Source organism: Ammospiza caudacuta, chromosome 20 (assembly GCF_027887145.1).
Source record: "Ammospiza caudacuta isolate bAmmCau1 chromosome 20, bAmmCau1.pri, whole genome shotgun sequence".
In the NCBI taxonomy this organism is placed as follows: Eukaryota; Metazoa; Chordata; class Aves; order Passeriformes; family Passerellidae; genus Ammospiza; species Ammospiza caudacuta.
In genome coordinates, this window is record NC_080612.1 from 3,373,553 (window position 1) to 3,399,886 (window position 26,334).

General features: G+C 44.1%; 1 protein-coding gene across 2 annotated transcripts in view; it reads right to left on the reverse strand.

Annotated features, from left to right (window-relative positions):
* The window catches only part of AUTS2 (activator of transcription and developmental regulator AUTS2), an 803,165-nt gene that overhangs the window by 583,163 nt on the left and 193,668 nt on the right, over positions 1 to 26,334 (reverse strand). For both annotated transcript variants that reach the window (XM_058817763.1, XM_058817762.1), the window contains exon 2: positions 750 to 959. In XM_058817763.1, the coding sequence (XP_058673746.1) occupies positions 750 to 959 (210 nt within the window). The remainder of the gene's footprint in view (positions 1 to 749; positions 960 to 26,334) is intronic.

The following is a 26,334-nucleotide window of genomic DNA, read 5'->3' on the forward strand; positions in this document are numbered from 1 at the left end:
TCCCCATTAAACATTTAAATTTTGGTTCAAGAGCCATTAATATCACTCAAATACAGGCAAAAGCTGACCTAGTCCCTACAATGTACTATTATCAGCATCATAGCAATCACACTTGTCACTTTTCTTCCTTATAAAGCACAACAAACACAACACTGCACAGTCATGAAGACAAATCCAACGTTTTCAACCTCCAGCTTTGCAATCCTGGCTGTTGCCTGCTCAGTCCCACCACTGTGGGAGGGCAGACATTCTTGCTCAGGGTGGGTGATCAGTAACCCATAGGAGCAGACACCAGCACCACTGACACCTCACAAATGAGCTCCTCACACTCTAATCAGCTTTGCACTGATTAACAGCTGCCCTTCTTGCAATTGCCTTACTTCACCCTGGATGTTCAGAATGCTCTTCTGCTTCTATGTACAAAGCCTGAAGACAAGAAGGTCTTTAGAGGACAAAATTGGCCTTGCACCCACAGAGAGACCTCATTTGTTTGTCCTGACAGTCTCACAGCCAGCCTGTGGAAAGCTCTTCTCACTTTTACACATTTATTTACCAGATCAGCATCAATGCACCACTTGCTCTTCTCTCAGTGGCAGGACACTGCACCACATGGCACCCAAGAGCTCAAAACCAAAACAACCACAAAAGCATCAAAATAAACAATCCCACAAAATGAGAAATTGGCTTCTACATACCATGAACCAACGGGCAGAGCCCTCCCTCCCCGCAGAAGGGAACTTGTCTCCCACCTGTCTGAGGCCCTTGGGGAACTTCTTCCTTTTCCCCAGGTGCTGGCACAGGTTTCGGTCATTTTCCCGGTCCGAGCTGTACTGGTGGTGGTGGAGCCTGTTCTTTTTTGGAAGGTAAGACAGCCCATTGGTAAGTGCTTCCCTTTTCTTCTTGGCTAGAGGATTCTGTCGCTTCTCCACACGTTCCTGAGGTTTCAGAGCTATGTCCTTCTGCAGAGGGAGGAGAAAAACACCATGGTCAAACTACAGCTCTGGTTTGGTTCCAGGTCATCTGCAAAACACTCCCAGGGCAATGCTGCAGTCACCAGAAAAGGAACAAACCCACCCTTCACTGATATCCTCTGAATCAAAAAATAGGAAAATGCTAAATAAAATTGGCAGGATGAAGTGAGTGCACGAAGGAGACACATCCCCCTTGAGACTTCATACAGCCAACCTCAAATCTCATAAGCATCTCATGTATCCAGAGAGCACACATTTAGAAGACAGCATTTGTTTATCATGCTTAAATTAACAATCTGCTTTGATCTAAACAATGCTTGACTTTTCAATATTTATTCTTATTATTTCTTGTATTTGAGAAGCCAAGGCACGAGCTGACCTAAATCCAATTAGGGCCAATGAATCTCCATTGACTCCAGGGCATGCTTCCCTCAAGCCTGACTTAAGCAGTAGATTTCCAAGGGAGAGGGGTGGAAAGTGCATGAAAAAAGCAACTTGTATTTGAAAACTTTGTCACTGACCCTTTAACCCCCAGAATCAATGTCTGTCTATAAAAATACTCCACTCCTGTAACACAAATGTGAGCTGGGTCACTTAGCCCACAGCTGTTTTCATACCAATAACCTGCAACACACAGAATCCCTATCTTCATTTCAGATAAATGCTACTTGAAAGAAATCTTTTTCAACAGCACAGAACGACAGGCAGAGGAAGAGGAGGCTGAAGAATTCATTAGGAGAGAAGAATGAGAAGCTATTGAGAGGATGTGAATTCCAGTGCAGATCCTGCATGCAATAAATGCAATGTGCTGAGTCACATCCCCTCCTAGAGCTGCCCAGTGGGTCTGGGGGTGCCCTGGGAGGGAGGGAGGGAGGGAGGGAGGGAGGGAGGGGAGGTGACTGAACATGGGCTGTGCTCTCAGCACTCTCTGCTAACGTGCCTGCCTTGGCCCAGAAGCTTCCATGCCCACCATAAGGTGCTGGGTAATCTTGTGAGCCTTTCAGCTGTTGTTTGCAGTCACTTAATATTAGAACTGACAGCAGGAAGGGCCATTGGTCCCTGTGTCACATAAAGACTGAGGCTCAGGAGAATATAATTCAAATTATGGCACCTTTTTATGCAAAAAAACATGCCTAAAGGCAAAAAGCAGTTTGGCTTTAATTAAAGACTGCTCCCTAAATGACTCTCTAAAACACAAGAGCTTCACAAAATTCATAACTGAAACCAATGAGATGATTAATTAAACTGAAGACAGTCATTGTTCAAATCTGATATTTAGCAAAGAGAATGATTTTACAGGCATTAAAGATGGGAGTAATGAACAGAAGCTATAAGACATTTTTTCTACCTTTTCTTCACCTAAGACACCACAGGACTTTTCCCACAGTGTTATTCCTATCCAAAACATAGGAGCCTTGTCCAAGCTCATGAAAGAGAATTGGAGCATCCTTAGCTACAGCACAGGATTAGTAATTTAAGAAACCTCCTGTGTCTGCTCACTGGTCCCTCCCTGCCCCTGCTGAGAAAGAGCTCAGGATTAGCCCTGATCTTCCTAAAGTGCTTTGGGATCTCCCTGTGCACAAGCAGAGGGATCCTGTGGAGCTGCCCAAGGAAATGAAAAGCAGGAACAACCCTTTTCTTTCCTCAGCACACCTTCTGCCTCCCTTCCAGGAAGGTTTTAGGTTTAGCTGCACACCATAAATGCAGGAAGGCAAATTCTCAGGTGCAGGAACCATTTCACCAGTGCTCCCCATCAACAGCTTTGTAAAACTACAGCATCCACAAACACCCCTGGACCTCCTGGACAGCAAGGACAGGTTATAAAACAGCAGATATTTAATGTTAGAACTTATTTGTAACTTAAGATAGCTGTCATGCTGCTAACCATTCTTTTTTTCAGATCAGCATTAAAAAAATTCAGTGTTTTATGAGTAGAACATTATACCAGCAAAGACTTTTGTTAAAACACAGAGCTCATGTTTGTAGACACAAATGCTATTCAAGAGGATTCACTGTAAATGTGAAAGGCTGAAGGAGTGAACAAAGGGGAAACTTTCTGGAGAAAAAAATAAAAAATTCTTCTAATGACTAAGTAGCTTTTGTGGGATTTTTCTCCCAGCTGTGAGTGATCTAAATGAAACAGTGGCAGCCTTCCAGAGGCTTATAAAATGTCTAAAGGGGCCAGGCAGTTCCATCAAGAAATAACTGGTTCCTGTTAGCTTTAAGGGGGGTGTGAGATGGGTCAGACTCAGCAGATCACTGTGGGTGTACCTGGGATGACCCTTCCTCAGAGCCCTTGCTCCAGACAGCAGCACAAGGCTTCACAAATTGCCAGAAACATCTAAAGAACCTGGAGCCTGGGAGAGCTGGCAGGAAGGAATCTGCTCACCCACCTGTGGCAAGGTGAGGGTCGCCAAATACACAAAGCCTGGAGGGAAAGGCACCTTCCAAGGCAGAAGGGAGGATTGGCAGGAGTGTTGAAAGTTTAGGACTGTTCCTCTTCTGCTCAAAGCAAAGAGACACCAAGGAGCTCCAGACGTGCCTAATTTGTGAAAGGGGCCTTAAATCCTGTTTGGTGGGTGGGCTTGCTGTGAAATTTAGCATAAGGATTGGTGTTTAGACAGCCCTGTTCCTCCAGAAGAGCTGTCTGCTTTTTACCAGCTGACACTTACAGAGCTCTGGGGATCAAACCCCTTATGAGGGACCTGTGGGGTTGAGCCTCTCATGGATTTCAACAGAGACATGACTTGGCTTGAAAATAAATGTGAGCATAGAAATGTGTGTTAAATTCTTCATCTGCAGACTAGGTAAGTACATGCAGGAGGACATGATAAAACTTAGCCACAGGTGGACAAGATGCATTAAAAGTAGCTTGAATAGAGCTCTCCCAGGGTGTTCTCCTGGTGTTTGAGGTGGAAACTGCCTGGGATTTACCACTGGCTGGGGGCTATAGGCTGGGTACAAATCACCAATGGGACAGGACTGCTGGGAATGTGCCTTGAGCTGGTTGATTTTCCAGCATCAGTCTCATTACATGGTTATGACAATGGGAAGATGCCACCAGCTCACATCCCAGGCGACAGACCAAGAACTCAATGTCACAACTCGCTTTATGAGTTTTTTTGACCAATCACACTAAGCAAAAGCACATTGACAGTATTTATATCTGCATAGTATAAATTCTATATTGACAGCAGTTCTATCCAACCACTATAAGCACAGGTACCTTTGGTTAAACAATGCTTGCTTATTTCAAATACAATACCTGCTTGTGAGCCTTGAAACACAATGCACAGACCTCCATTATTAAGCTTAGAACTTCCTAATATCTCACTAGATAAACTTTTATGCAGCTTAGGGAGTTATTCTAGACAAGAGTTAATACACAGACCATTGTTCTATTCGTTCTTGCTTTTCTACTTTTTACATAATTTTTCTGCTGACCAATCTCATGGCTCCTCCTTAGCTCTAATCACAGTTCTGCTGTCTCTGAGGCCGGCCTTTTGCAGCTTTCCCTAAACCCTCTGATTTTATGGATTTCCCCAGGACTGTCTCAGGTTCTGCCCTGTGGAGGCCCAGGCTCTGTGGAGGCAGAGCTTGGCTGGGAAGCACAGCCCTGCATAAATCACTTCCCCACTTGTGCCCTTTCTCCCTCATGCCATTTTTATCTCTGCCTTGTTTAGATAGGACAATAGCTGTACCATGCCGTGTGTGCTAGTACATTAGCCAGCACAATCTTAATTACAGTCTTCAGGCATCATCATGATTAGAGTAATAAGCTGTAATTACTCTAAGGTGACAGGACTGCACAGACCTTATCTACATAGATAAGAAGATGTAGCAATATTTCATGTTGAGACAGATTTTTCAGCACTACCCAAGGAGTGGATTCAGCCTGAGCAGACCCCATGAACACTTTCAGGCTCTAATGGAGCTTTTTCTCCTCCCCTGCCAGCATACAAGCCCACACATTATTCAGTAAATCCTACAAACATATTAGGCACAGTTTAAAACCTTCACTTTCAGAGATATCTTTCATCAGTAAAGTGCCTTAAGTGTATCAGGAAGGTGACTTAAATGTATAAATATGTAATTACACACAATTCAATACTAAAGTGCATTAATATTTATGAGTGTACCATATAATCTAAAAAAATTTCCATTTGTTTTATTTCTATTGGGCACATTAATCAGGCTGATGGTGCTGTAGGTGCCCTGGCAGGGAGGAGCAGTGGTGCTGAGCTGGCAGGAGCCTGGCAGGGCCCTGCAATCACCTGGCTCTGCTCAGCACCCACAGCCCCAGCCCAGCGAGGAGAAGCAGCCCCCAGAGCATCAATGACCTGCCTCCACCCGACCATTCCTCATGGCAGGAGGCTTGAAGGACACCCTGCATTCTCATCAGGCCTTTCAGGGAGCTGTGCCTGATTTATTTCAGCAAAGTCCATCTTACTGCTACATCAATGACAACTCCCTGAATAAACATCAAACCCGCAGAGGCAGCAGAGCAGGGCTTTGTGGGGTGCACTTCTCACCCCCCTGAACCCCACTCCAGAGCCAGCCCATCACTGCCCACCCCTGCCCTCTGACAACACCTTAAATACTGCATGGGAACAACTGCATAGGAACAATGGCATGGGAACAACTGCATGTGAATAACTGCATGGGAACAACTGCATGTGAATAACTGCATGGGAACAACGGCATGGGAACAACTGCATGGGAACAATGGCATGGGAACAACTGCATGGGAACAACTGCATGGGAACAACTGCATGGGAACAACTGCATGGGAACAACTGCATGGGAACAACTGCATGGGAACAACTGCATGGGAACAACTGCATGGGAATAACTGCATGGGAATAACTGCATGGGAACAACTGCATGGGAATAACTGCATGGGAATAACTGCATTTGAACAACTGCATGGGAACAACGGCATGGGAACAACTGCATGGGAACAACTGCATGTGAATAACTGCATGTGAATAACTGCATGGGAACAACTGCATGGGAACAACTGCATGTGAATAACTGCATGTGAGTAACTGCATGGGAACAACTGCATGGGAACAACTGCATGTGAGTAACTGCATGGGAACAACTGCATGGGAACAACTGCATGGGAACAACTGCATGTGAGTAACTGCATGGGAACAACTGCATGGGAACAACTGCATGGGAACAACTGCATGGGAACAACGGCATGGGAACAACGGCATGGGAACAACTGCATGTGAATAACTGCATGGGAATAACTGCATGTGAACAACGGCATGGGAACAACTGCATGGGAACAACTGCATGGGAATAACTGCATGGGAATAACTGCATTTGAACAACTGCATGGGAACAACTGCATTTGAACAACTGCATGGGAACAACTGCACGGGAATAACTGCATGTGAATAACTACATGTGAATAACTGCATGTGAATAACTACATGTGAATAACTGCATGGGAGTAACTGCATGTGTGTAACTGCATGTAAATAACTACATGTGAATAACTCTGTTCCACTCCTTATTACAGGATTTTTCTCTGCGAATGCTGGATGAAAAACAACCCTGTAAGCACAGTGTGTAGCAAATACAGAAATTTCTCTGGATGAACATTTCAGGTGCTGCTCAGGGATTTCAAGCCTTGACCTTTCCAAATCATCCTCGTGGATTATCACTACTACAATTCCAATGTTGTAAAAACTTATTTTCTGAATTTGCACTGAATGTGACCTCAGAAAAATACAACATTTAAAACCTGATTATTAAAACAGGAGCAGTTTACACTGCTGTGCTAGTTAAACCAAATTACAATTGTAACACTACAACTATATTCTAATTATTTGCTCCTCAGGTTCTTGCTAAAGTCTTTTACAGCTTTATATCAGAGCCCAACAATTTATCCTTCACTCCAAGAATAAAATATAAAGAAATTATATTTTTTAAAACATCAAACAGTTATGAAATATCAGTGTAATACTCCACTTTATACATGAGTATTTAGAAAATCAAGCTTGAAGCTGCCAGTGTGCCCTGTTCACTATTCAGACATCCAAAGGTCTGTGCCAAACAGAACTGTAAGAAAGGAACTTCTGGAGCCTGTCAAGGTACAAACAATTCACATTTGATGGGGAACACTAGTGCAGAAGGAAGAAGCTCATTAAGGCAAAAGAAAATACATTTTCAGTAGCTACAAAAGTCAATTTGACATTCTTTCCCAGTTCCATCCCAAGCCTGCTGTCAGCTGCAGCAGCTCTGAGGGATGGGATGGACATGGGGGAAGCAAAAAGAGCCAAAGGGAACAGCACAGAACCAGAAGCCATGGCAGAAACACCATGGCAGAAACACCACCCCACACTCACCCACTGCACTGGGCACAGAGGGTCAGCTTGCAGGAAATTGGGATGCCTGCAGGGTACAGCTGAGAGAAACCCTACAGCTTGGAATCACAGAGTCCCAAGAGGGTTTGGGTTGGGAGGGACCTGCAGGGACACCTTCACTGTCCCAGGTGCTCCCAGCCCTGTCCAGCCTGGCCTTGGGCACTGCCAGGGATCCAGGGGCACCTCCCTCACAGGAGGCATCACACAGGAGGAATCATTAGCTGGGAATCCAGGACAGCAGCACACAAAAACTGAACCCAAACTGAACCCAAACCTGCACAAACCCAACCCAAACCTGCACAAACTGAACCCAACCCAACCCAAACCTGCACAAACCTGCCCAAACCAAACCCAAACCTGCACAGACCCAACCCAAACTGAACCCAAACCCGCACAAACCAAACCTAAACTGCACAAACTGAACCCAAACCTGCACAGACTGAACCCAAACCTGCACAGACCCAACCCAAACCTGCACAAACCCAACCCAAACTGAACCCAAACCTGCACAAACCAAACCTAAACTGCACAAACTGAACCCAAACCTGCACAGACCCAACCCAAACTGAACCCAAACCTGCACAAACCAAACCTAAACTGCACAGACTGAACCCAAACCTGCACAGACCCAACCCAAACCTGCACAAACCCAACCCAAACTGAACCCAAACCTGCACAAACAGACCCAAAACCCCTCAGAAACACTGCTAGTCTGGGTACCCAATTTTGCATCACATCAATTCCTATTGTGTTTCTGTTACATTGGAGAATTTTTACAGCTGATGGATGAAAATGTCCCTAATCTTCAATACCTCTCTCATGTTTCATAATTTGCTGGTTTAATTCCAGCAGAAACAACAAGATGTAAAGGTCTGAAAATAATGCACTGACCAGCCCTTCTAATCAAAACCAGAAAATAAAATTAGATACTTATAATAGCCATTAATTTACTTCCAGATAAAACAGTTAAATGTACTGTGTACTCTTCTGATGAATGGCTAGTTTCTCAGAAGCATTTCTCTAGGAGGAAAAATTGCAAACACTCTTTAAAAATAACACCAGGGGAAAAGGAAGTCAGGTGTAATGCACAATGCAGAAGAGAAAAGGGTTCTCAGTGTCACTGTTATGGTACTTTAAAACAGAAGGCACTGGTGAAGAGAGGTGTGATGTCAGCTACAGTGGGTGCAGCAGCCCATGCATTAATCCCAGCAATTCCCTCAAGCCACAAGACCTCCACAGAAAGGTTTAATCTTGTTTTGTTTGCTTTGATTGCATAAAGTTGCAATCCATTGCCTCCTGCATCTCTGTGGAATCTGAAAACAAAGTGGCTCAGTGCTGTGCAGAGGGGCCTGTGCAGCAGAGAGGGGATGAAAGGCAGTGCCAGGCTGGGGATGCTGGATGGGTGCAGAGGAAGGAAAACAACAGCAGAGCAAGTTGCTGTCTGCTCCAGATATGTTGTGTGAAAGCCCTTCTGTGGCAAAGAGATTGCTTTGATTTTTCATCCCAAAACCATTTGTTAACAATAGCATTGACAAACAGAAGGTGCCTTTTCAGCTCCTGATTTAAACTGCACACAGAATTACATTAAGGCAACATTATTGAGGTTACAAAGTCAAGGGCTTGGAAGTTATGAAAGACCAGGATTAAGGCTGCAGCCACCACCTTAACTCAGGCCTCTTGTGCATGCATGCCAAGATACAATCTTTAATTACATGATCCCATGCTCCTATTTCCCTACACAGAATGGAAGGTGTTCAGCTAATGAGCAACCACTCGGGATTTTGTTTGCTCCTCTTTGTCCACAGTGTGGACCTAGGCCTTGTTTACTGGCACTCCATTCACAGCCTCCTCTGAATGCACAATGATTAATTTCCTCAAGGGCTTTTCTGTACGGCTCCTCCTGATAGTATCAGATAGATGCTCAACAAATACCATTTTACACTTGTTTTGCCAAAAGTATTTCACTATTCCCATTTTATAGGTGGCAATAACAGTCCTGACATGTTCAGGTCAGAAACATCTGCTAATTTTAAGCATTGACTGAGAAACACCTGATATTTGATTTTTCAGAGAACTTGGCTCCACTGAGCACTTTCTCTAATGAAGCACAGCCTTCATTGATTTCAGCAGCTGAGAACTCCTGAAAATTGGGCTTTAGTGAGCACCATGTGTTATAAGGACACAGGAAGAGCTGTTTCTGAAATAATGTGGTGCCATGGCCTCCCTCAATGCCCCACAGCAAACAGAAGCTGGAGGTAGAGGAAATCTAAGACTGGTGCCAGCTGTTGAAGCTGGTGTCATACATGGAGATGAACATCAGAGCAATTGATTGCTATTCATTTATTTCATATTTTTCAGAACTGACCTGGTATTCTCAGCTGTGTCAGCCCCTCCCTGCTCTGTTTTGTCACTCCAACACTGTGCCAGAACACGTTACACTTGTGCAGAACAGTCCAGAAACTGCTGGAGCCTGAGTTAGCAAAAACCTCATCTTGGAGCCAGTGCAGAGGAAGTGCTGAGCAATGCCAGCCTCCCGTGCAGAGCATGAAGTGTTTTCCTTGAAGCTGCATGGCTCTGTGGAAGGCAAATACACACAGTTGGTTCAGCTCTGCCTGGCTCAGCCAGAAGCCTGTGAGCTCCTGCCAGGAGATCCTGAAGCTCTGGCTCCAGCCAGCTCCTGCCAGCCTCAAAGCCCCATTGTGTTTTCTCTGGAGATTTTTCTGGGTCTAACACAAATTGCCAGCAAAGCCCAAGGTTTTGTTTTTGCTGCAGATTTGACTCCCTGACCTCCAGCACACCCAGGGCTGACTTGTGAGGCTGAAACTGTGGGGTCACAGGGGTGAGGATGAGGGAAGAGATGAGGATCTGACTCCATGTTTCAGAAGGCTGATTTATTATTTTATGATATATATTATATTAAAATTATACTAAAAGAATAGAAGAAAGGATTTCATCAGAAGGCTGGCTAAGGATAGAAAAAGAAAGAATGATAACAAAGGTTTGTGGCTCAGCTCTGTCCAAGACAGCTGTGATTGGCCATTAATTAGAAACAACCACATGAGACCAATCCCAGATGCACCTGTTGCATTCCACAGCAGCAGATAACCATTGTTTACATTTTGTTCCTGAGGCCTCCCAGCTTCTCAGGAGGAAAAATCCTAAGGAAAGGATTTTCCATAAAAGATGTCTGTGACACTGAAACAGCAGTGAGACCTGGCCTGTCCTTGTCCCCTGCTGACCCCATCTCAGCCACTCTCTCTCAACTCCTCCTGCAAACTCTTCAGACCCTTTGGGGTTAACCCTGCTGTCCCTGCCCCTCCAGGCTGGGATCTGGCAGAGCAGCCAGAGCTGTGCTGCCCATGCTGCCCCTCCAGCCCATCCCTGTTCCCTGGGCATGACTGAGCAGCCCAGCCCCAGCTCTGAGTCCAACAGCACAGCTCCAAACCCCTCCATCCCCCTGTGCTCCACCCAGCTGAGAGCCCTGAGGCTGCTCCCAGCCCCTGCAGCCAGGGGAGATGGATTCCCACTGCCCTGGGCTTATCTCACAGAGCTGTGCCTTAGATAAATGTGCCTGACTTACCCTGTGAGCAGCAGGGCCATGTGCTCATATTTATTTTCTTTGTTTGAGGAATGAAAAAAAAATAGAAAAGAGATGTGGAGAGGAGTCCCTAGGGATGCTCCTTTAAATCTCCATGCCAGGAAAGAGGGCTCAGTGCTCCTGCCCTGCTCAGCTGGGATCAGAGATAAGGCAGAGAGAGGAGCAGTGCAGCAGTGCTGAGTTTGTGTGTCCCCTGTGCTGTGACACACCAGGGTGTCACAGGTCTGAGGAGCCAGCACATTCCAGGAGATTTCACTGGAGGGAAATAAAATTCCACTGCAGGAGCAGCTGGCACAAAGCTGGCTGTGTGTTGCCCAGGGCTCCTCCACCCTCCACTCACATTGTGTTCTCTGAATAATTCAAACAGCACTTTGGTTGGCAGGCCACAGACCCAGGCAAGGCCGATAAAATTTACATTTAAAGGGTGTCCCCCTTATCTTAGGGTTGCAATAAATGCATGTGGGCTTAGACAGCTCTCATCCCTGCACTGGGAAACAGATGACTTCAGCCTGGCACCACTCATTAGCACAGCACTCAGCACTCATCACAAATGGATTATGGTTTGTAAATGGAATCAGAAGCAGCCCTGCATTCCTTGTCTTGTGGGAAGGTGGTGCAGCACCAGAAGAGTCCAGAGCATTCCAAAGGTCTCAGGATGATCCCTACTATCTCCTGGCCACACTGAGCTGGGACATTTGGCTTTGCTGCCCTGCCAGCCTGGATGGGAACACCTGGAGTGGGGACAGAGACACCACCCTGAGCCAGCCCAGGTAAAAACAAGGAGGAAACTGCTGTAGGGAGAGATGGAAACATCCCTGTCATGGCTGGGGATACCCCTGCCATGGATGGGAACACCCCTGCCGTGGATGGGGACACCCCTGCCGTGGATGGGGACACCCCTGCCGTGGATGGGGACACCCCTGCCAAGCATTTCTGCACCCCACAGGCACCTTACACCCCACAGGGAAACCACAGCATCCCTCTGCACACCCAGGCCAGCAGGACAGAATGCAGGAATGAGCAAAGGAAAGGACAGAATGAGCAGAAGCACTCATGGATTGTGCCAGGTGCTGTGATCCATGAGTAATCCAACCTGCAGATTTTTTCACCCAACAAAAAAAATCTCCACATAATAATGGGTTGTAATTATTGAGCCTTAAGAGAAAGTTAATCTATTTTAAAACAACTCTTTTTATCTGATATGTCAAGAATTTGAACTACTCAGCAGAGGAGCTTTTCTAAGCTCTTACTGTCTCATATTCCTCTGGATTTTCTTTTTTTTCTTCTTTAGGAACTCCCTGACTCTATCACTCTTTTGGCATGTGGCATACACTCAAAAAAGACTGATTATGAAGGATTTTAAAGAGAAAGAACAGTAATTAAAAAACAAGGAGAGAGAAAGAGAGATCAGGTAGGACCTGAGGACTGCAACACTTAGGTGAGCTTGGCAATATTCCTCATTAGGAAAAGGATCAGAACCTTTTTGCAATTAGAGGGAAAAAAGAAACAATGGTTCAGCTTCCCATCTGAAAATGAAACCACCTTCTAGCATTCAGGCTGGAAAAAACAGCAAAGAACAAAAGTTTAAGAAACAGAACAATATGTAACCTTTCCATTTACTGGCTTATTCTTCCCCAAGGAAAGAGATACAGTGAAGATAAATTTGATGATCAAAAAACCAGAGGGATTACATTCTTGTACAGTGCTGATCACTGGCAAATCCCCCTCTCTGCAGTTCAGAAGCCCAGCTTAGCATAACAGACAAGATTTATCATTGCCTTGTCCTTCCACCACTTACACAGAGACCTAAGTGGCTCCTGTCTCAAGAGTCCTCACTCATGTACAGGAGGAAATAAATACCAGAAATGTTCTGCTGTGTCTGTACAAAGGGACAAACCCTGTGCCCAACACAGAGCCCCTGGGAAATGTCACATTTTCACTTCTATTTCTGCACTCCTGTAAAGGCATCACACCCTGGCTTCAGCTCAGTGGATGCTCCAAAGTCCTTGTGGGATCACCCCAAAACCCACCAGGTACACACCTACAGTTGCTAGGAGGTGAAACAGCTTCGCCCTTCCATTTGTACGTAGAATACAGAGTCTCCAGTTAACTGGGCACAGAACACAGCATGAATAAATAAACAAGGAAAACCAGAGCTGGCTGCTTTCTCCAGTTGTACCTCAGGGCACAGACCTGCAAAGCCACCCCATACACCAGAGAAAGAGAGAATTTCCTTCACTGTGGCTGAAAACATCATGTCTCCTGCAAATATTCAAGGTATTTTGTACACAGATCTTTTAAAACTGAAGGGTCATCTAATATTCAGGGCTGGAAAAGCAATTTCTGTAATATTCCTTGTTTATAGCCACCTAGAAGCTACAAATGTAGCTTGGTAGGGATGCACCGTCAGGGGATCTGCTTCCAAAGCAGAACATCTCAAGTCAAGAGCTTTGCTAATGCCTGCAGCAAACTTGCAAGGAGTTACAAAAGCTGTGAATCACATCACTTCAGCAGCACTTAGAGTCAAACCCCCCTTCATGGCAGGCTGCCTGCTCTGAACTCTTCCTGCTGCAGGAAACATCCCAGCTCCTGTCTCTCTGTAAAACTTGCCTGGAGCAGGAGCAGATAAAGCTCTGCAATGATCTCTCCAGAGCCACAGAATGTGTTGAAGAGAGTAAGAACCATAAGCAGGAAATCAGCCTGCACTGGGAAGGAAACCTTTCCTAGGAAAGATTTGTTTTCTAAGCTTCTTGTAGGGGCTGGTATCCAAATCTCTCCTGTCTGACCTTACCAGCACTCGTGCCCTGCCAGGAACAGGATTAGAGCTGGACTGAAGGTAAATTATGAATGTGGGGGCCTGGAGGTGGTGTGGGAATTGCTGATCCCCCCCAGTGCTCCCTGTGACCTGCAGCACTCAGCTAAGCCCCTGACCACAAAGAAGGTATTCAGGGGCCTAAAACTATTTAATTCCCATTGACTGCCTTTCCAAAGGAAATAAATGGCTCCATGAATTTGGGCCTTCAGCCCTCCCATGCAGCAGAGCTCATCTGTGAAATGGAAGTAAAACCACATCCTATTCCACCTGTGCTGTGCAGTGCTAAATCCTGGCAGAGGTGAATGGAGCAGCACCCCCAGGAACAGCTGCACACCAGCATGGAGAGCCCTGCATGGAGAGCTGAGGGGCTCCTGGCACATCTCCCTCCTCCCAGAGCCACACCAAGGCTGCCCCTGGGACAGGGAACAGGAGAGAGCAACTGCTGCACCCCACAAGGCTCATGAGGGCTTGCACTGCCCCTTTGTTTCTTCTGGGAACAGCAGCAAAGCCAGGCTCGCCTTGCAAACCTCTGCAGTGTGACCGTGGTCACAGGGGTCTGAGGATTGGGGAAGAGATGAGGATCTGACTCCATGTTTCAGAAGGCTTGATTTGTTATTTTATGATATATATTACATTAAAACTATACTAAAAGAATAGAAGAAAAGGTTTCATCAGAAGGCTGGCTAAGCTAATAGAAAGAAATGATAACAAAGGCTTGTGTCTGGGACAGAGAGCCCAAGCCAGCTGACTGTGACTGGCCATTAATTAGAAACAACCACATGAGACCAATCCCAGATGCACCTGTTGCATTCCACAGCAGCAGATAATCAATGTTTACATTTTGTTCCTGAGGCCTCTCAGCTTCTCAGGAAGAAAAATCCTAAGGAAAGGATTTTTCATAGAAAGATGTCTGTGACAGTGCAGCCCTTCAGCTTCATCAGGCCAGGCCACCACAGCCAGGGTGTGTTCCTGCGTCCCTTCCCTGCCTCCTGCCAAGCAGGGGCTCCTTGCACATCCCTTATTCTCCCCCAGCTGATATGCAGGGTGGGAAATGTCTTCTGCATTTTCATCATCCTTAAAGGAAGAGATGAGCATCACTGCTGTCACTCGGCCACGTCTGGGTACATGGTTTGGCTTTCTCCTGTTCCTCCCTCCCTGCCCTAACACCCACAGCACTTCCCTCCCCACTTCTCCATCCCAATGTTGTACCTCATGTAACGTGGACACTCCTCAGAAAAGGAGTTCAGCACAGAAAATCCAAACCAGCCCTTCAAAAGGACACCCAAGTCTGCAGCTTTATTCTGGGGTGAAAATGACCTCAAACCCCTGGACTAAACAGATGCCTGGGGTGAAAAAGATGGAATAAATTAAAGGATATAATTATGGCTGGGAAACGAGAGAAGGAGGTTGCTCAATAGGATGAAAGAGGGATTTGAGGAATAAGAAATGAAAGGAGGTGTCAGCTTGAATCAGCCAGGTTGAAAACTGCTGCTGATTTTGACTGACATACTGAGACTTTCCAACTGCAAACCCTTTCTCTAATAAGCTGCAAATTCACCTCTACACTTTTGCTTTGATCTTAATGCAAATATTTTATAATGGACACATTTAATGATTTTCAGGTGCTTATTGGTTCTATCAGACTTGATACTGGAATCAATCTCCTCTTTTAGAAAGCTCGGGTTAATGGCAAAGTTTATTAAACTGCATGCAGTCATTCAGAGAAGATCAATAAAGACATGATTACAGAGCAACCAGAGGATTAAACATGAGATTTATCACAAAATTAAACTGAATTAAATGTTCTCTGATAGCACTTGAAATGCTGTCGATACCCTTAACTGATAATCTATGCTTTCTGTGTTTACTTAGCAGGCAGCAGGGAAGTCTGACTCGAGGAAATGACTGTAATGTAAAATCTGCAAAGATTTGCTGAGAGCATTAAACCTCACCTAGAAAACCATTATTTCTTCCTGTTAGAGGAGCAAAAGCATTTGGCTTCTTTGCCCATTTCCTCTTTAAGGGAGAGGAGGATGCAGCCCTCTCCCATATCACACTTTGCAATCTCCTTCCCAGGGCCATTATAGGATGCACAGGACACTGAAGGCTCCTACACAGGGCTACCATGAAATATTTTATGGTTTCCTGCTATGGCGGTTTTTACCTCATTCAGAATTAATTTTGAGTTCTCTATGACCTTATTAAAGCTTATTCCACACACTGAGAAATCTGCAGCCTCTCTGCTTCTCTGCTTAGCCTAGCCACCCCCCAGGTTCTTACACTCACACCTCCTCCTCCTCTCTGATGTTCTCTGCCAAAAGAATTCAACTCCAAAGCATCAAAAAAACCCCAATAAAGAAACAAACAACAGAACTCAACAAAAAAACCCAACAAAAAAACCTCCAAAGAAACAAAAACCTACAACCCCCCTTAAAAAAAAAACAAAAAACAAACAAACCAACCCAAAACAAAAAACCATCAACCAAAAAAAACCCAGGTGCACCAGCAACACAGTACCACTGTCCTAGGAAACAGAAAAGGAAGTTCAGGGGATAAAAATCAGGCCAGTTTTACAGAGAGAATCTAAATTCAGGCACTATTATTTGAGATGAGATGTGCCCCTGCAAAGGAACAGGAATTTCCCAGCCCCTGCTGTGCCCTGAGCTCTGTTATCAGAATCACAGAGATATTTCCATCTGCTCTAGGGTTACTTGGCTGGCCTGGCTGCAGGACCAAAACCTCAGCAGGACAAAAAGGGAGAGGAGGGAGGGAGGAGCAGGAGAGCCTGAGTACACAAGAGACCAAATGCAAAGTAATAACTCATCACAACCACAGCTTTGACAAGGTTTGATCCTGGGTCTGTGGGTTCCCAAAATGGTCACAACACACAAATTCATCTCAAGAGTTCCTTTAAAATGTAATGTTTGTGCTCAACAAGCAAGCAGGAGGAGGGATGGCAGCTTCCAGGCGTTTTTCCATCACACTTTTCAGAGAAAGTCTGTATCCCACCACAGCCCCCACCAAAAGCTTAACAAACCTTGAGAAAATACCTCAAAGGAAATGTGACCATCCAACAGCAAATAAATTACCCAAAACAAAACCCATCAAAAAAGCCCTCATCAACCATCATGAATTGAATTTTTACTGACTCAGAGGGGCTTAGCTGCTTTCTAAACAGGCTCAGCTATCCCCAGTGTACTTTGCAAAATTCAATCCAGTAATCCAATCCCAGATGCATTATGTGAAATCTTATTTCTCCAAGCTCTAGAAAAGAACAAGCAAAAAGGAAGACTTTAGGAACACTAATTTGCCAATAAATACTCACTGAGCCAATTTTGCCTTTACTGCTTTTTGGAGGAAAATAAAAGGCAAAAAAATCCCAAAACACAAACTGCTGTCCGAGTACTACATTCCCTGATTAAAACTTCACTTGTGGATAGAAAAAACACCATGGAGCACATACCCTGAAATTAGCCCAGCATGTGCTGCCCCAATAAACAAATCCTTGGAAACTAGATTAGCATCATTCCCAGTGGGCTTCCACTAGAGAAAACACTGCCAGCTCTGTCCAGAAAGGGAAAATCTCTGTAATATGTAATAAATGGACCAAAATATTTCAGTGTAGAGTGTGGCATGTTCCAGCAGAGACCTGTGGCACCCCAAACCATGGCTGGTATATTTTATATGAGTGCCATCCCACAGTGAAGTCCCAGAGTGACCAGAGGGGCTGAGAGCCCTGAGCTGAGCAGGGACAGAATCATCCTGGTGCTCCATCAGAGGGGACAGCCCAGGTTTATGGGTCCCCATGCATTTATGAGATGTTCCACAGTGACACAGATGGCATCAGGAGCACAGGAGTGTGGCATGCACATTCTCTGAACAGAGACGGACATAATTCACTGTCTGTTCAGAATAATCCCAGGATTTTTGCCTAGGGAAGGCAGTGAGAAGCTCAGAGAAGAAATGAAAACAATTCTCACCGCTTTTCACTGCGCTTGTTGTTTGGCACATGTGGAATGTGTTATGGAGATTGTTTGTGAGAGTGATTTGTTAATTGGACTCTGGTGAAGGTTATTTGGATTCATTGGCCAATTGGGTCAAAGCTGTGTCCTGGCTGTTGGAGACAGTCACAGGTTTTTCTTTAGTATCTCTTTAATATAATATAGTATTAGTGTAATATAACATAGCTTAATAAAGCAATTGTTCAGCCCTCTGGAGTCACTGCGTGTTACTGCCTAGATGGGGGTGACCCTGCAGTGACACAGGAGCACTGTCACCACCCAAAGCAGCAGCTGCTCCATCAGCAGGGCCAGGACCAGGTCAGGAGCTGTGGGTGGCATCAAACACCAGCTCTGCCAGCATCCCTGTGCCCTGGCACTGCCCCGTGGGATCCCAACCCATCTCCAGCCAGCAGCCTGCTGCCCTGGCCCTAAAAATAAACATTTCTGCCTTCCTCGTGTTGGCATGCAGAAAGAGGGATGTAAAACCCACTGTGAAGAACACAGTTCCATATCTCAGTGTGCCACCTGAAAGGGAGGCTGGAGCCAAGCAGGTGACAGGCAAACAGTGCCAAAAATGGGATTTTTCCAGGCAGTTGTTTCCCTGAACTGCTGCTCTGTTGGAAACAAGGCCATCCCTGCAGCCCTTGCTCATGGAACACACAGCACTGTGCTGAGACCCCATCTCAGTGACCAAAGGCAGCACAGGGGCACAGAGTGGCTCCTGTTTCTGCCTGGGCAGAAGCAGCCTGTGAGAGTCTCATAGTTTAGACAAAAAGTGTTCTAAAAAGTTTATTTTAATTCTTACTACTTTTTTTTTTCTTTTAATTACTATGAATAAAATTGCCTTTATACCCTTTTAAACCTGCTTTAGCTTTCTCCAAGAAGGTAAACATTCTAACAAGAAGTAAGTACATTAATAATTAACCAACACTAAAACCCACCACACATTAGTTTAAAAAAAAATCCCAAAATTTAAATTAACAAACCAAAACCGCTACAGAGAAACAGCTCTAAACTACAGCTGGGCATTCCTAATGGGAGACTCATCCCCACCAAATGTGCTCCTTCTGTCCTGTCCCACAGCTAAGAGATGCTGGACTTGCCTTTTCCCCTTCCTCTGGCTCTTAACCACAGAGATCCAGGGCAGCAGGGAGGTGAGAGCCCAGGACATGGAGCTGGAGAGGTTCCTGTGGCACCAAAAATCACCTCCCTCCAGAAGCAGTTGCTGTGTGCTCTGTGTTTTATTAATTTAATGGTCAGGATAATAAATTTGTCAGTAATGACAAAGAAATTCCCTGGAAACTGGAGCACTCAAGTGTCATTGAAGCTCCATCTATTTAGCAAAGAGATGAATGCCTCTCAGTGAGGCTGGCTGTGATTAAGCAGCTGTCACAGCTCCTGCAGCAGCTGCACAGGCACAGGTAGCTCTCAGGGCTCTTCCTCACAGGGATGGGAGGATGATCCTGATGTGAAAGGAAATCAGCAACTGAAAACCCAATTAATGAACTGACACAGAAGTAATGGGTCATTTCTGTAAGGCTGCTGCTCCCATTGACTTGTACAAGCTTCAGTTTTTACAATCAGATTCATTAAAGTTTCACAAACAAAAAATAATAGATTTGGCTTTCTGGCTTGCTGAAGTTATGTTTGAGTGGACTCATACCTTCATGAGGAATAATGAGTTTTTTTTAGAGGAACTTTGAATTTTGAAACTCATTTTTGTTTTTTCCAGGACGGAGACACTGAATCTATTTTAGTAGCTTGATTTCTCAAAAATTCAAGGTGATAAACTGTTTCTGTTACTTTTAGCCCTCTAATTGAGCTGCTCTTTTCATATGTGTACTCTCCTCAGCAGCCACTGAAACTGGAGGAAGTTTTCCAGGGAGTTTCTATGTGCTCTGTTTCCTAACACGCACTGCAAGGGGTTAAGAGAAGAGAATACATAACTTTCTGCTCTCTCACTTTCACAGCTAAAAACTCATGGGAAGTCCCAGTGAAAATGTGGCTGGATAATGGATTGGAGAGCTTGTTGTCCCTGGGTAGGGGATACCAAAGATAACACTTGTTCCATTGAGAGGAAAATGAAATGGCCATGAAGGGTCCTAAAAGAAGGAAGAAATTGAAGCAAGAATGAATCAGCAGAAGACTCTGCCTGTAAAGAACATGGGTGCACCTTGAAATGGTTTGAAAGCCCTTCTCTACAATGCAAGATAGAAAAAAAAAAAAAAAAAAAAGAAAAGAAATATACAATGGGACAGACTTTCAACCTGGAAACAGCAACATTTACACCAGCTGAGAATCTGCTCTAATTAAAGGGAATGTTTCTGTATAAAAGAAAATGAAGCACAAGATGCTCAACCTAAGGCAAGGAAGTTTCAATAGAATATTAACTGGTGAGGGTAAAAATGACAGGGACTACCAAGCATCAGGTGGCACTGAGGGATCACCCAGGGGACAACAAGCAGGAACTTCCTCACTGAATGACTGCACTGAGTCCCCACAGTGCTTACAGCTGTGTGAGACCATACGATCAGAAATTCTTCCTCTGTGAATCCTAAATATTTACAGCAATGTGCTTGACATTCTGGTTTGCTGAAAACAATCATAAACCCAGAAAATTCTGAAGCAAAGCAGAGCAGTGGTGGAGAAAGCTGTGGGGGAAGGGAGGCCCTTCTCAGAGCATCCCCAGCTGAGCACAAGCACACACTGTACCATTTGGGAGGCAACTTTATGTGCTCTTAGTAGTAGATTAATGAATGTAATTACCTACCATTGTGGCTGTGAATGCTGCAAAACTGTAATTTATAGGGTGCTGTAAAGTTCTAATGTGTTTTTATGTCCATAAGCTGCTTAACCATAATCTAATGCATTTGTACACGAGCACCCTCCTAAGTGGCTCTTGGAGCACGAATCCCTCTCTCTCCTCTGTGTCCTGATCCACCAACCTCTCCTGCTGCCAGCTGAGGAGGAGCAGCTGCTAAAGGGATGGATGAGTTTAAATCCAGTGGCAAGAACTTCTTTTTTCCTTTCTTCCTGGCTGGCCAGAGCTGCAGTGTGGTACAGAGAGGAGACAGCACATGGGGGTGTTTATTGTATTTGTGGGGTGCCACAATGAAGGAAGGAATGAATAATCTGACTCTATGTCCTCAGAAGGATAATTTATTATTTATGAGATAAATAATATCATAAATATAACTATATATATTAAAGCGTATATATTCTCTATTATATAATAGAGTATGTATTATATACTCTTTAATACATATATATGATATTTTTATATACTATAATATATTAAAGAATACTTAATATATTAAAGAGTGGTAAATATATTAGAGAACTAAACTAAACTATACCATACTAAAGAATACAGAAAGGATACTTACAGAATGCTAAAAAGATAATAATGAAAACTCCTGACTCTTTCCAGAGTCCTGACACAGCTCGGCCCTGATTGGCCAAAGAGTGAAAACAACTCACAGCAGAATGCAATGGAACAATCACCTGTGGGTAAACAATCTCCAAACACATTCCACATGAGCACAACACAGGAGAAGCAAATGAGAAAAGAATTGGTTTCCTTTTCTCTGAGGCTTTGCAGCTTCCCAGGAGAGAAATCCTGAGTGAAGGGATTTTCCAGAGGATGTGAATGCCACAGGTGGGGGTCCCTGTGAGGGGTGGGATGGAACACGGACCCTTGGTGTGATGGAGAGCCAGGACTCAGCCCCACCTCCCCCCTGCACCTCATCCTGCCTAGGCAGGACACCAGGAGATCCTGGGATAGCACTCACAGAACTGTCTCTCACAAAACCCTTCCCCTTCTCACAGCCTCAGCTGCCCTGCTCTTCCTGCTGCAGGGCCTGTGGTCACTTCAGTCCTTCTCTGCTCCAAGAGGAGGGATGGGCCAGGACTCCTCAAGTATATGTGCTTATTGTTGCCACTAACTAATTTAGGCAAACCATTTAACTTCTTTATGCCCTTGCTTAACCATCTGTAAAATGGGACTAATAATAAACCTCAGAGGGATTTAGTTAGACTTAATTAAATGGTTGGTAAAGTGCTTTGAGATCCTCAGGAGAAATGTGTTGTGCAAGTGCAAATTATTATTACTGTTACAGTGCTTTCTGCTTTCAACACAGTTAAATATTAATGATCCAGTTCTCCTAATGCCCAATGATACAACTTTCCTGAACAGTCATTTTCTCAACTAAAAAGCCACAGGACCTGGTAGTAGAACACCAAAAAACTTTCTTTGTTGTTCATTCATAAGTAGTCTGAAACAGCAGATAAGAGTAAATTATAATTAAATTAGTATGTATCAAACCAAAGATGGGGATCCCAAATGCCTGTGCTGCACATGCAGTCAGATCAGAGCCACACCAATGCCAATTAAATCACCAAATCAGTGCTCCTATCACACACTGCCAGAGACCCAGGGAGGAAATCAGCATCAATGCTGATATATAATAAATGCCTTTGCTGGTTAGAAAGGTGTCATGGCATGAGTGAGGTGATTAACATTCAATTAACAGCCCCACGGTGGCAGAGGAACATCAATGCCCTGTTCGTGAGAGAGTTACAGCTCCAGGGGCCAGGGCAGAGAACATCCTGGATTTTCAATAAGGTTTGTCCATTGTGATCCCACAAAAACGATCTGAAAGTTGCCCGCAGGCAAAAAAACAATCAGCCCTGATTCCTCCTCTTTTGTCAGCTTCTCCCAGGCCAACTTAAAAGGAGAAAAATGGAAAAAAAAATTGACTGGTGATCCAGGTCTGAGGAGCTGGGTGAATGTGAGCTGGTTTGCAAAGCCTGCTGAGCTCTTCCACCCGCAGCAAACTCAGCCACAGGAGCAGAAGTGAAAAAAAAATACAAATACTGCCTCCCTAAAATATTTAGGATACAAAATCACAAAACAAACAGTAACTGTAACCACTCCAACTAAAGACAAATCCAAAAACACTGAACGAAGTACAGCAAGCAGTAAAAACTGCAAAACTTCATCCACTACTAAACATTTCACACCAAAACTTAGGTCCTCCAGCAAATCTAAGAAAAACACAGCTTTAAACTCACCACAAAAATTCAACAAAAAGCCCAAATTCTTTAAATAAAGTAATGTGAGCCATCCAATCATGCCAAGCTCATCAGTATAATCCTAATTTATCTTTTTTGTTTGCAGTTTTAAGGGAGACTCCACAGCTTCATGGTCTAACCAAAGACTGAACTCTCCCCTCCCCGGGACGTGGCAGAATCTGCTAAAAGTGAACCCAAATCACCTCTGACAAGTGTTTTCTCAGTATTTTTCAGTATTTACTTAAAATATTGTAGTGGTTTTTGTTCTCTAATTTGAGATTTTGATAATTTTGGATTTTTTTTCAGCTAATTATTACTGAGTGTGATGGGTTTCAGTGCTGGTTAATCATTATGTACTCACTTCTTGGTGTGAGGTAGGATTAGGAAAAAGGCAAAGTAGGCTCAAAACTTTAAAAAGGTATAAAGAAAAAAATATTAACAGTAACTAAAAGAAAGAGTAATAAGAATTAAAACAAATTTTTAGAATTTTTCTCTTCTCCTTACAGCTTTTCTTTTCTCACTGACAATGTAATGAAACAAAACATAAAATTTTAGTCCATTTACTACATTCAAAATAGTTTTTTCTACTAATAATATATCAGAAGCCAAATCAAATATTAAAGAAATAAAAGCAATTCCAAATTTGAAGGTATTAAGTTTCCACACACAACCTTAGGTGGTCTCCACTTGGAACTGTGGTGTGGTGGGATTTTTAATTTTATGGTGAACTCTGCTGTTTCTATTTAATCTTCAATAATAATGACATAACAAAGATAAATAATCTATTGATAATTAAGTCAAACGTTTTTGCCATCGTTATGTACTACAAAGTGAGCCTATCTAAAGAAAGCTGATTAAAAAGCACTTCTAATTTACTTATATTAAAGATCCTAGAAATAATTATAAGAACAAAGAAAAAAAAAAAAGCCAAGGAAAAAAAAAAACACAAAAAAAAAAAAAAAAAAAAAGAATCATCATCATGCCAGATGAAAAATCCCCTTTGCACTGAACACCAGAATATAAGGATACAAATAGAAATAAGGATACAGCAGGTAGGAATGTAGCAAATAGAAATGTGTGGTTTTGAATCATGAAGTCTTTATTTCATCTAGCACAAACTCATCTCATTGTTCCCTGCAACAGAAGAAACCACAGCAAAGACTTTTAGAGGCCTGGGCCAGCACCAGGACTGAAACTCTGCAAACTGTTCTCATCCTGCTCCCGCACCATGGGCCAAAAAATATTCTCACTTTGGTTTTTTGTACCTCCCTCATGGATCAGGCAGGTCACACCTGCTCTGCAGAGATGCTGCCCATGGTTCCCTCAGCCCACCTGGAATCTCAGACTCCCTGTGCACAAAAACCCAAAATATCCACCTGGAATCTCAGATTCCCTGTGCACAAAAATCCAAAGTATCAACCTGGAACCTCGGACTCCCTGTGTACAAATATCTAAAATATCCACCTGGAATCTCAGATTCCCTGTGCACAAAACCCCAAAATATCCACCTAGAATCTCAGACTCCTTGTGCACAAAAATCCAAAGTATCAACCTGGAATCTCAGATTCCCTGTGCACAAAAACCCAAAATATCCACCTGGAGTCTCAGATTCCCTGTGCACAAAACCCCAAAATATCCACCTGGAGTCTCAGACTCCTTGTGCACAAAAATCCAAAGTATCAACCTGGAACCTCGGACTCCCTGTGTACAAATATCTAAAATATCCACCTGGAATCTCAGACTCCCTGTGCACAGAAATCCAAAATATCCTCCAGAGTGGGATCAGGTAACCATGAACACTTACACAATGCCAAGCTTCCAGAAAAGCATCCTTGAGAAAGGATTTTCCCAGCTTTCTGCAAACAACCTCAAGGTGACCTGTGTGAATTTTGGATGCTTTCATAGCCAGGCAGAAGGGCTGTCACCACACCACAAGGTCCATCAGTGATGTCCTTTGGCTCCAAACCAGAGTGGCTGAGCCAGAACTTGCCCTGAGGGATAATCCTTAAAAAAACCAGCTTTGAAACACAAACCAGGCAACCTGATCCCAGGGGTGCAGCAGATGAAGGAGCTGGGTGCCCTGTGGGGAGGCAGGAGCTGCTGGCACACAGGGAAGGGATGAGGCTTCTCAAGGAACCACTGCAACTCCCCCACGGTCACAGACACCTTTTATGTAAAATCCTTCCTTTGGGATTTTTTCCTCCTGAGAAGCTGGGAGGCCTCAGGAACAAAATGTAAACAATGATTATCTGCTGCTGTGGAATGCAACAGGTGCATCTGGGATTGGTCTCATGTGGTTGTTTCTGATTAATGGCCAATCACAGTCAGCTGGCTCGGACACAGAGCCTGAGTCACAAGCCTTTGTTATCATTCTTTGCTATTCTATTCTTAGCTAGCTTTCTGAGATGAAACCTTTTCTCCTATTCTTTTAGTGTAGTTTTAATGTAATATATATCATAAAATAACAAATCAAGCCTTCTGAAACATGGAGTCAGATCCTCATCTCTTCCCTCATCCTCAGACCCCTGTGAACACCATCACTGTTTATAAACCTCCTCCCCTTGAGCACATTTCACACAGGCAAGCCTGTGTGCCATCAGTGAGGAAAAGAAGAGTTGTGGCAATTTTATGTTAGTCGTAATTTCAAACCCATCAACTTCAACATAAGGATTTCTATCTGTTTCAATATTTAATTTATTTTTGCCTTCTAGTGTTCCTGAATTAGGGAGATGTTTTATTGCTCTGGTTGACATTTTTATGAAAACTGAAACTAGGCTTCATTTTTTAAGTGAAATTTCTCCACTCGAACAGCTAATTAGTGCTTGTGCTCACACTGGGGATGCAGGTGCAAAAACACAGACAGACCTACACACACACACAGACTGCCTGGGTGGACAGATTAATATCCTTTTGAGAATTTGGACATCCTGTACCTTTGTCACTACAGAAAATTGCAAGATTTTCATGTTTTCCTACTGCTCCACAATTAAGCCTCCATCCATGACTGGACACTGCAATCCCTGAGTCTGCATTTTTTCCTGAACAAGGATTAAAGCAGCACTTAACTCCATAGACTGGCTGCCAGTTATTACAGTAACACAATTCATCTTTGCTCCCTCTTGTTTTAAAGCAGAGGTGAGTGCTCTGGCAGCCTTGAGCTCCTTTTTTTGCCTTCACCAGCTGATTATTTTCAGGATGGAAATGCTGGCCTCAGTGGGTACCTGCAAACAGCCTGCCTGCCTGTAATGATGATCTACCTGTCTGCTGCTTCCAGGCCACCTGTTTGCAGCCTCCCTGGAAGCCTCACAGATAGATAAAAAGCTTCCAATATTTTCTCCACATAAACTGCAAGCCATCCATCAAGTTGTTTACATCACACCGAGATCTATGCACCTTTATCATTAGAGGAGCCGTCTCCAGGAATGGGATGAACACACAGACATCATAAATCTCCCCTTTTACAAGGGGACTGCATGATTTTGTTGAAGGAAATGCA